Source organism: Hemiscyllium ocellatum, chromosome 31 (genome assembly GCF_020745735.1).
Source record: "Hemiscyllium ocellatum isolate sHemOce1 chromosome 31, sHemOce1.pat.X.cur, whole genome shotgun sequence".
Taxonomy (NCBI): Eukaryota; Metazoa; Chordata; class Chondrichthyes; order Orectolobiformes; family Hemiscylliidae; genus Hemiscyllium; species Hemiscyllium ocellatum.
In genome coordinates this window covers 29000798-29013054 of record NC_083431.1, presented here as the reverse complement: position 1 = coordinate 29013054, position 12257 = coordinate 29000798, and the positions used below count along the sequence as shown (strand labels likewise).

Here is a 12257-nt window from a genome sequence, read left to right as displayed (position 1 = left end):
AATTCAGACAAACCTATTCACAGCCAATAATGAGGAACATCCAACAAGCAAATATCAATGTAATTGTGCCATTTTGAGTACTGAGTAACATTTGGCTGAATTTATTCCTGGCAATGGAATCTCGGCTAGTGTTTGGAGAACTAGAGGCATCCCATGTCACATCCACTGGGGAAGACCTGATGGAATTAACTGCCCACCAGCTCAACACTGGACCTTCACAACGGTTGAGGATCCTACAGATGGAAGTCCTGCCTCCCCACCCCCTAACCCTGAGACGTATCGACCAATCAGTAGATGGTGGCCAAATGGCCTTGAAGGTAGTGGCAGCAGGAGTGGTGGCTGCTGCCTGTAAACTGCTAAGGAGAGAGCGACAGGTGAGTGAGTGAGGGCTGAAGGCTGTGAGAGGTGTCGCTAGCTAGAGAGGTGCAGGTGGGTGAGTGTGTGTGCAGATAGGCAGCAAGGTCAGAGTGTGGCTTTCAATCAACAGGGTGTTCCTCTCAGTCGCTCTGCATCAGTCCCCTCACCGACTTGATTAACTACCAGAGACACGAAGTCTTTGTGTAGGCATCAACTGATCATGTCAGCACTTCAGTTGGCATTCTGGTGGGTCGGCCACCCAACAGCCTTCTCATCTTGAAGGTAATTGAGTAGAAGAGGGGAGATAGTGGGACACCCCGTGTCCAATCAAATGTCACCCTCCAAAATACCTCCAGGAGAAGCATTAAATACTGCCCTTTGTCAATGACACAGAAATCCATTTGAAATTAGTATGTGGCAATGCTAAACAAAAATATCTGCGATATATGTTGGCACAAAAACAGACTGGCAATTCTGGGAATTTGATTCCAGTGACAGACAACTTTATGATCTGTTGATGTCTGGAGGCTTTATTTCGGAACACTGCTGTGAATTACAGATTAGACAGGAAGGAGGCTGGAATATCACAGCAAGCCAGGCAGCATCAGGAGATGGAGAAGTTTCGGGTGTAACCTTTCTTCAGGACTGGGAGTGGTTGTAGGTGGAGCTGCAGATAAAAGGGGAGATGGGACGGGGTGGTGAAGTGGTGACAGGTGAAGACAGGTAGAGGGTATGACCTGGTTGGTCAACGGGTGGAATGAATCCGGTTGGTGGCAGGGGGGAACGGAAGGGAGGGGGAGGAGCTGGGAAGTGAGTTGGGAGATGGGAAGCAGGTTATTTGAAATTGGAGAACTCAATGTTGAGTCCTCTGGGCTGTAGGCTGTCCAGGCGGAAGATGAGTTGTTGTTCCTCCAATTTGCGGTTTGGTTTGTTATGGCAATGGAGGAAGCCAAGGATGGTCATGTCAGAAAGGGAGTGGGAAGAGGAATTAAAATGGGCAGTGACTGGGAAGTCCGGTCAGCCCTTGTCGGTCTGGCTGAGATGGTCGGTGAACTGTTCCCAAATTTCAGAATATCACAATTTGTATGTTTGTCTGTGTATCGAAAACTAACAATATTTTTTAAATTTTCATGATGCAACAAAACTATTGCAGTCCTCAGGAAAATAGAATACTCACAGAAACACGTTTCTGGACCCAATTAAATACAGTCCGTTCTGCTCTATCGTGGTAGTTCTGTTCCCATGTGATAAGAAAATTGTGTAATAGCAGCACTACTTAAACTAATGGGGCCGGAATTACGTTATAACCAAATACATGCTTTAAAATTTCGTGCTTTAGAAAGTGACCCCAATTCATCAGTCGTGTTATCACAAATTTGTGTTAATGAAACATGCGTTAGAGTAGAACAATCTGTGTTTCTTGCTGTTATTTAAAAACAGTGACAATTCGGGTCACCATGGTTAGTTATTTAGTTGGAACTCAATGTATGAATAATTTCTCTCCAACTTATCATTTGTGCATTCTTAAACATTTGATCACAGGATGTGCACTACAGATGCTGGAGAAATCAGAGTTGAAGAAGTGTGACACTGGAAAAGGCACAGCAGGTCATGAAGAAGGGTCCTGCCTGAAATGTTGACTCTCTTGTTCCTTGGATGTTGCCTGAGCTGCTGTGCCTTTTCCAGCGCCACACCTTTTTAACTCTGTGTCACTGGTTAGGCCAGCATTCATCACCCAACCCTACTTGCCCAGAGGGCAGTTAAGAGTCAGCCATGTTGCTGTGTTCTGGATGGAGGTTTGCTCGCTGAGATGGAAGGTTCATTTTCAGACGTTGCGTCACCCTACCAGGTAACACCTTCAGTGAGCCTCCAGCCAAAGCACAGCTGATGATTCCTGCTTTCTATTTATATGTTTGGGTTTCTTTGGGTTGGTGATGTCATTTTCTGTGGTGATGACATTTCCTGTTCTTTTTCTCGGGGGGTGGTAGATGGGGTCTAACTCAATGTGTTTGTTGATAGAGTTGAATGCCATGCTTCTAGGATTCCTAGAATTCCTTGGCAGGATTTGAACCCACATCGCCAAATATTAGTTGGGTCTTCTGGGTTAACAGTCCAGTGATCATATTGCTAGGCCATCACCTCCCTTTGACATGGTGAAGGCTAGACATGACAGGGCTGCTGAGTGGATAGATACTGCAATTACAGTATTGAGTAGCTTCATGGTAGGCGTGCCATCAGTCCACCAACTCTGTGGTTATCTCTGCTCCTGTACAAACCCAACTTCAAAGATGGGCTTCCAACTAATTGAGCAGGTGAAATGTACTGGAAACATTTCCTGTGTGTGTACTGAAGAACCCTTGCAGTGTAATAATTAATGGGGAGAATGACCAAAAACTGTGAAGAGACCCCTACAAATCAGGCAACTGTCTTTACTCCTTCAAAGGCTGACCGACTTGGTATATATTTTCGCCATTTTCTATTTTTCTATCAGAAATGATTAGTCCCGAGTTGTGTTGCAGACTCAAATCTAAAACTTGTGCTTTCAGATTAATTTTAACAAGCATATTACAAAGAAGAGAATTCCAGATCATCTATCTGAGATGATGTTTGATATCTCAGAGGTACAAAGGGAAAATTGTAAACCACTACTTTTCATATTTCTCTGAAACTGCAGCAGGGAGCAGAGAGATTTCTGAGGAAGCAAAATTGAAGTTTCATGACAGCAGGGAGTTTTCACTGTGATCCGAGATGAAGAGGACGAGCTGCTGGCTTTTGTGTCTAATCTTTCGTTGTAAGTGTATTGCTGGTGAGTTCCTTGCAGATAATTCAGTAGGCTGACTCTTGCACCGCTATCCACTGGCTATAACTGTCACATTTTGCAAATCATTATCATTGATCTTGGCTTCATTCTCCTATTCCAGCTGTGTTCTTCACATGGTTAAGGGCGCAGGGTACAATGTGAGGCCAGTAGGTGGCAGTAATATGTAAAATAAAGGTTTTTAAAATGGCTCTGAATCGCTGTCAATCGAAGTTATTATGTGCAGGAAACGAACATGCCATCATTAAGAAGGGCTGAAGCCTTTGCTTGTTTCTTAGCTGATCTTTGACATTGTAACATTATGATTGCCCCAATAAAGACATCTACAGGTTTCTTTTCTTTCTTTTAAATTGGAATTTTAAAAAATTTCAATATATTCTAAATGATGTGCTCACCAGCAAGTGCAGCCCACTCTAACCAGCTAAAATATCTAGCGAGGTGCCAGGCTCTGAGCTGGTGAAGAGTGTAGGAGGCAGCCCTGCCTATGCTTCCTCTCAGCTTTCCATCCGTATGGATATGTTACCCCGGAGACCGACTGTGGCAATGCCACTGCTGTCCACAGGGTACAAAAGGGAGAATGTGTCACAAACAAGGGGTAGACGGTCTGGTGTGTAAAGAATGCATTCACTGTTGAGGGGAATGGGACAGTATTATGAGACATTGTGGGAGGTGGGTTAGTGTGAGGTGTGGGAGAGAGGAGATGGTGTCACTTACTCTGGCTGGGGCTGTCGAGGAGGCACAGACCAGACTGTGGAGGGTCTGGTGTCTTGGTCTCCTCTGTCAGTGCTGGTGGATGAAGCTGACCCTCCTGCCCACCAGAACCTCCAGGTCCCTGACCATAATGCCAGGCACCAGTTTATCCTTTGCTGCCATGATGGAGATAAATGACACAAAACGTCCAGGACGGCTCTGGACTGGCAGCGCTCGACTGGGTGCACAAAGACTTTTTAAAGATGGCACTGGCACCAGCAGTGGTGAGTGGGAGAATCAAGCTGGCACTGGATGAGCAGGGCGCTGTAAAGATGCAATACATTGTTAATGAGGCACGTTGGCCAACTCACTCGGCTTGGAAGGAAAGCCTCCGTGAAAGCCGACAAAATAACCGGGCCATTTTTGTTAAGATTCAGACCGATGTCTTTGCAGGTAACATCATCAACCTTACCGAAGGTGAACTGAAACTTCTGGGGAGTTAAGAACAGATGCAAGTCATGATGTCTTATTTTATCACCCAGCCCTGACTGTCCAGTGCAGCCATTAAAACAAACTCCATTTATTTATCTCAATCTCACCTTCCTCTTTGAATAAATGAACCAAAGTATCAACCCTGTCCCCTAAATGTGTTGATTTAACTGTTTTGTCTTTGACTTTCTTTCAAGTGTCTTCCAATTACAAAAGCTGACCTTTTGCATTTTTGTTTGGTTTTTAGCACCGGGCCAAGTTTCGCACCTAACAGTGTCTCTTTCTCACAAGGTGACCGTTTATGTGACCCTTTATTCTTTGGTCGCACAAGATTGGGGGCTGAGGGTCTAGCTAAGCCAAGGCAGTGACCTTATCCCCATTGCCTTACCATTGAAACTGACTAACTGTACCCCTTCCCCAGAGACCTGGATGTAAAGTGGAAAATTAATGGCCTCAGATAAATGGGGGTCATTCTAACTAATCAAAAAGTAAAATACTAAGGATGTTGGAAATTGGAAACAAAATAGAAAATGCTGGAAATAGCCAGGTGATTGCCTGACAATGGAGAAAGAAACACATCATTGCTCTCTCTCTCTCTCTCTCTCTCTCTCGATAGTTGCTGTCTGACCTGCTGAATATTTCTAACACTTTTTGCTATTCTCCTGAAAGATACAATAGCCCTTAGTTGTACTTTTCACAAGACAGCTGGGTGTTCATTATACACATTGCTGACTTGCTGCTTTCCTTTATAGCTGTATGGGTAGTCTTTATATTGCAAATACATTTGGCTTATTTAATTGAACCTCTCCACAAAGAGCAAAGTTGTCTCAAACTGGGAGACAAACATACACATACAAACTCATTCTAACCATTCTTTTTATTCATTCACAGGATGAGGGTGTCACCAACTAGAGATTGTCCATCAGCCAGATCTGAAGTCAACCAAATTGCTGTGGGTCTGGAGTTACATGTGGGCCAGACCAGGTAAGGCTGGCAATTTCCTTCCTCAATAGCATTAGTGAGCTTCTGCAAGGTGCTCCGATTTCCTCTCACAGTCCAAAGATGTGCAAGTTAGGTGGATTGGCCATGGGAAATACAGGATTACAGGGCCTGGATGGAATGTTCTTCAGAGGGTTAGTGTGGACCCTCAGACCTTTTTCCTGCACTATAGAGGTTCTTGAATCAGTAGGATTCATTGTTACCATTAGTCTCTTAATTCTAGATTTATATAGGATTCAAGTCCCACCATCTGTTGTGGAGTGATTGGAACTTAGGTTGCTAGAAGGTTAGCTGGATCTCTGGGTTAACAGTCCAGTGATAATACCACGAGGGCATCACTTCCTCTTCACTGTTGGGTATGGGTGCAAGTGTCAAAAAGGGGTAATGCTGAGGAGTGTATGAAGTGCTGCCAAATATTATGATGCTGTACGGACTCATATGGATGAACAGCTTTTGATCTCAAATGAGTCAAACCTAAGATGGAGGTCTCCCTCAAAGTCTTAGTAATGACATCTATCATACCAAAGTAACTCCTTGCTGACTGCTATTATGCAGTAAACTACATCTTGCTTAACACAAGAACTCTTCTCTTTACACTCCCTAGTGATTCGGAATTAGCTCAGTTGACTGGCTGGTTTGTACTGTAGAATGATACCAACAGTATGGGTTTGATTCTTACATTCAGTGGAGGTTATTGTGAACATAGAACATTACAGTACAGGCCCTTCGGCCCTCAATATTGCGCCGACCTGTCATACCAATCTGAAGCCCATCTAACCTACACTATTCCATGTATGTCCATATGCTTGTCCAATGACGACTGAAATGTATTTAAAGTTGGCGAATCTGCTACGGTTGCAGGCAAAGCATTCCATACCCTTACTACTCTCTGAGTAAAGAAACTACCTCTGTCATCTGTCCTATATCTATCACCCCTCAATTTAAAGCTATGCCCCCTCGTGCTCGCCGTCACCATTCTTGGAAAAAGGCTCTCCCTGTCCACCCTATCTAACCCTCTGATTACCTTATATGCCTCTATTAAGTCACCTCTCAACCTTCTCCTCTCTAACGAAAACAGCCTCAAGTCCGTCAGCCTTTCCTCGTAAGACCTTCCCTCCATAACAGGCAACATCCTAGTAAATCTCCTCTGCACCTTTTCCAAAGCTTCCACATCCTTATAATGCGGTGACCAGAACTGTACACAATACTAGAGTTTTGTACAGCTGTAGCATAACCTCATGGTTCCGGAACTTGATCCCTCTACTAATAACAGCTAAAACACTGTATGCCTTCTTAACAACCCTGTCAATCTGGGTAGCAACTTTCAAGGATCTGTGTACATGGACACCGAGATCCCTCTGCTCATCTACACTACCAAGGATCTTACCATTAGCTCAGTACTTTGCATTCCGGTTACTTTGACCAAAGTGAATCACCTCACACTTGTCCGCATTAAAATCCATTTGCCACCACTCAGCCCAGCTCTGCAGCTTATTTATGTCTCTCTGTAACCTACAACATCCTTTGACACTATCCACAACTCCACCGACCTTAGTGTCGTCTGCAAATTTACTAACCCACCCTTCTACGCCCTCATCCAGGTCATTTATAAAAATGACGAACAGCAGTGGACCCAACACCGACACTTGCGCTACACCACTGGTAACTGGACTCCAGTATGAACATTTCCCATCAACCACCACCATCTGTCTTCTTTCAGCAAGTCAATTACTGATCCAAACTGCTATATCTCCCACAATCCCATTCCTCTGCATTTTGTACAATAGTCTACTGTGGGGAACCTTATCGAATGCCTTGCTGAAATCCATATCCACCACATCAACCAGTTTACTCTCATCTACCTGTTTGGTCACCTTCTCAAAGAACTCAATAAGGTTTGTGAGGCATGACCTACCTTCACAAAACCATGCAGACTATTCCTAATCAAATTATTCTTTTCTAGATGATTATAAATCCTATCTCTTATAACCTTTTCCAAACACTTTACTAACAACTGAAGTAAGGCTCACTGGTCTATAATTACCAGGATTATCTCTACTCCCTTTCTTGAACAGGGGAACCACACTTGCTATCCTCCAGTCTTCTGGCACTATTCCTGTAGACAATGACGATTTAAAGATCAATGCCAAAGGCTCGGCAATCTCCTCCCTGGCTTCCCAGAGGATCCTAGGATAAATCCCATCCGGCCCAGGGGACTTATCTATTTTCACACTCTGCAGGGTTTCTAATACCTCCTCCTTGTGAACCTCAATCACATCTAGTCTAATCTAGAAATCTGCTTCTCAGCCTTTCTCTTTACCTGAGGGTAAACCATCATCAGCTGTGTCTCTCTCTAATGAAGGAAGCAGCTTTTTGTTTTTTCTTAGGTACTAGGAACAGAATTGGGTTATTCAGTCAAGAACTATCTATTTCTGTCTTAAATACTCACAATGACTTGGCCTCTATGGTCTTCTGTGGCAATGAGTTCCACAGATTTATCAGCCTCTGGCTGAAGATATTCCTCCTTATTTCAGTTCTAACGCCTTCACTCTGAGGCTGTGCCATCAGGCTCTAATCTCTAATGAATGGAAACATCTTCTTCATGTTCACTCTATCCAGACCTCTCAGTTTCAATGAGATCAACCCCTCATCCTTGTAAACTCCATTAAGTACAGATCCAGAGTCCTCAGCTACTCCTCATATGACAAGTAATGGTCAATTATGTTCTAGAAATACTCTGATGTCTTTTTCCTAGTGGTTTTCCTATGGCATTCTTGAACAGTCAGGCCTTTAGATCCCAAAACAAAGCAAATCTACCCAGTGTATCTTGCAGCAAGGAAACTATGGGTGAGGATCCATCATACAATAGTGATCAGTCAACTTGTAATATCTTTGTCTTGAAATCATATTCTTCAAAGTTAAGTCTATTGAAGAAGGCATCCTACAGATTGCACAGCCAAGAAATTATTTACTGCTCTGTCTCAGGGATGCCCATGAAGTCATTCCTTAAAACTTTGATTTTACAATCATAGCCTAACTGGAGCTGTGTGCACCCTTGTCTCAGGTGAAACCACGGCCAATAGTAATTGAGTTGAATTTTGGAATGGCTTTCCCTCTTCCAATTTCAGTCAGAGACTGACACCAGAAAACTTTATCGCTCACTTTCTTTACTTCTCTTCTAGATTGGTCCAAACCTGATCTGCTGACTCTACACTGTTGATCATTTGAAGTCTTGCTCAAAGACCTTTCCTATTGTTCACAGTGTTTTTCATGTACATAAATCACTCGGGACAATTATTTTCAACACAGATTTGACAGTTGAAGATTAATAAACAGACATTTAGGAGATTTCTCAATGGAATTGGTAGCCATTACAGCAGAAATTAATTCTGTTTTTCTATGAGTGATCCTTGTGTTACCTTCTTCAAATAATCTGGGCACACTTGCACAATAAAGGCATTGTTGTTGCTTCCTGCGTAATAGTTGTGCTCATGAGCATCTTTACGGTTATCTTCTAACATTAATTGAATATAATCTCTTTCTCTTCGTAAAGGCAATGGGGTTGGTATGGCATGGGTACCTCTGTAACGTCTTACATTCAATAAAATCCACTGATAAATGCAAGGCACATGTTCCAAAATATTCACAGGCTCCAAGGGCTTCATAAAATAGTCAAAATCATCAGACCGGTTGTTAGAATTGCTTGAGATGATACCATAGTCCACCCCCATTAGAAATCTGACATGTTTTACTCAGAAATGCTTTGTGTAACTCTTACAGGTCTACTCATCATTTTTATCTTTTTATGAGAGATGATGCTAAAGCAGTAAAACCCAATGACACATCAAGTCCTCACTTAAAGTTGTGTTCCTGGATATAGCAGCTATAAAATGAAACAACTTTAAGTGAATCACAGTTTCCTGCAAAGTGTTAAAACTGGAGTTAAGCTTCTTTGGTTATTTCTTGCTCAGAAAAGTAAAGCAATAGAACAAGTTGAAATAATGTACCATATCTATGCAGTATGATACATTCCTAGCTGGAGGAGTTTGCAAAAGAAAATAAATCAGTAAATATAAAAGAAACACGGTACAGTTAGGTGCTTCAGGACATATACCAGCAGAAAGCAACTCTAAGACACTAGGTTGAAATAGTGTACATTTCCAAATGCCAACGTATGTCAAAAAGATGACCTTTAACAGAAAAAAGTAATTCAAAATGTATAAGAAATACATTGCAAATGTAAGTAACGTTCTTTTTTCCCCCACCCACCCTGTTCAGGTGGTGTTACATACCTCTAGAGCAAAAAGGACTTAAACCCAGGCTGCATTGTTCAGAGGTAGGGACAATACCACTGTGCCACAAGACCCTTAAAGTAACCCACAGTTATTTTCTAATCAACCTGCTCAGAGATGTTCTTCCTGGCTTAGAGGTAGGGACATTACCACTGCACCACAAAGGCCCCTAAAATAACCTTTAATTCTTTTTATCCAGAAATGTTGTTACACACAACTGAATGGTGTTTCTCCCCCTCGCCAAATCACCTGTGTTTTTTTCTCTCATCTATTAACCAACAGAATACCATCTGTATTTCTAAATGAATAATCTAAGTACAAAATGTAGCAAATCTTTGTTAAAAGTAACCTCACATGATGAAGTTTTATTTGGGTCCATTCAGTAGAACTCCCTGCACTGACTAATGTCTGCCACTAGGTGAAGCTCAGGACTTCAGAGTAAGTTCAGAATGGAAGCCAGGGGAGACACTGACACCAATGACAAGAACAGAGGATGGGAACAGAAGCTGCGGGATTGGGGTTATGGAAAAAGGACTAAGGGCAGGAGCAGGAAGTGGAGAAAAGCCAGGGAAAACTTCAGGACTTAATGTGGAAGCAGAACATCAAGGAATAGGTCTTTACAGCAGACAAACCACAAATCAGGAAGTCTGTGGCAGTTGATGTCAAACTGAAAATCACAATAAATAAATCTGTTGTCACTGTTGATTAATGACATTAAAGTGAAACAATGTTCACTGAGTCAACTGTAAATGGGGACTCAGTAAAATGACAAAAGAGTTTGGTTGAGAAAACATAATTAAAATCAACAGCAGAGTGAAGCCAACTAATACATGGGCAAAATCTGCATAGGGCATCTGCAACAAGATCAAACAAGAGCAAATTCTTTCAAAGACTCAACCCATCCTTTGACAAAGCTACAGCTGCAAATGTATGTCTGGAATTACATGTTTTAAGGCTTTGTAAATAATACTAATGTAGTGTCTAGGCTGTCGTCTTCACCACAAAATATTTAGTTCTGGACTTTATAATTTAAATGACATGATACATCTGGTTTTATGTCGTGGTGTAGTGTTATAGACTAAGTCACTTTCTGGTTCAGAACTTGTACTTTTTCTCTTCACAATTTTTCTGGTATTTACTTTAATGTGGGGGACTTACTCAAAGAATTGCTGGCTTGCTGAAACAGTAATGTTGTTGGTGGTAATACTATCTGTGCAGGTCTCTTGAATATTCCAGGTATTGTTGCAGCTGTGCCAGGGCAGTGGGTTCTGAAAGGAATTGATGAGATAATACATGGCCCAGCAGATGATAAGATTGTAATATGTGCACATAACAAAGGAAATGGCCACTGTCGCTATGCCAACACCTGCGGGAAAAAGAATAAAAGACATATTTGCTGATACTGAAAACATTGAAACTTGTAAAATTCCTGATTCTTCTTATTGGTAATAAAACAATCACAACAATGTTAAATGCCAAGCATTGCCATCAAGTATGAAACTCACCGTTTACCAAAGAGACATTGTTTTAATTTGGAGTCTCATAGTCTTACATCATGCTTTCACTGTCATGACATCTCAACCATCAATTGTGTAACATACAATAAAAACAGATTTCTTTTAACTCTTTATTTTTAAGCATTTGGCTTCTAATTAATGATCACTGGTAAATCAGTGACCTGCACTGACCTTTGAGCAGGGGACAGATTTTGGCTAAGGATTCAACTGGTCCAGTTCTTAAATATTGTCCAATAGATATTTCCAGATAGAGAAGTGGGATTCCGAGTAGCACAAACATAATGAAGAAGGGAATCAAAAACGCTCCTAGAGGAAATGAAATGAATTAAATTAAAATGATTAAAATCTCAAATTAGACCAGCAATTTGTGGTCTAGGGCAGCAGTGACGTAGATTGAAGTATACTGGGCCTTGACACTTCATCTTTTAAATTAGATTATTGCATTCCTTCCCCGGACCTTTCTGAGTAAATCCTCTTTTCACACTCAAAGATACTTCGCTTTCATTCAGCTTGATACTTGTCTGTGTATCTTTATTCCACTTTTGTGAGACACTACATTGACAGACAATGTAATACAAATGTGAAATTATCACAAAATGGTCCCTCTCGTTAGTTACTACCTATCTTCAATACAGCTTGATCAAACCTACCCATCAGGTGAAAGGATTCACTTTTCTTGACGTAATTGTTTGAGGGACCCTTTTGCAGTCTACCTCTGGTATTGATTGACATATGACCATCCTGAAAAGTCATCTTGTAAATTATCTCCTGATTTTTCCCATTTTGTTCCTTGATTTTCCTAATTGTCCCAGGTGTTATTGTGCAATAGAGTGGGACAGCTGCAGGAGATGTTCTCACTGTGAGCCAGCATGGATCCAATGAGCTACATGCCTTCCTTCAGCGCTGCAAGCATTCTCTTAACCTAATTGCAAGTCAGTTTATTATGCTATGAACCTTAAATAATGTGTGTTAAGTGCTCCCTGCTGACCAAATCTAATCAAGGATTTTATATGGACTGAATATTGCCAAGTATAAGAAAAGGTTATTTCATGTACAAGGACCTGAATTCACACATTAGGTTGAATCTTGTTGTGG

At 41.8% G+C, this 12257-nt stretch overlaps 1 protein-coding gene across 1 annotated transcript in view; it reads right to left on the bottom strand.

Annotated features, from left to right (window-relative positions):
- si:ch211-283g2.1 (sodium- and chloride-dependent GABA transporter 1) overlaps positions 1-12257 on the bottom strand; it is a 97824-nt gene that overhangs the window by 54875 nt on the left and 30692 nt on the right. Inside the window, exons 2-3 of the mRNA XM_060847784.1 lie at positions 11334-11468; positions 10804-11011 (exon numbers count right to left, since the gene is read on the bottom strand). Of these exons, the coding sequence (XP_060703767.1) occupies positions 10804-11011; positions 11334-11468 (343 nt within the window). The remainder of the gene's footprint in view (positions 1-10803; positions 11012-11333; positions 11469-12257) is intronic.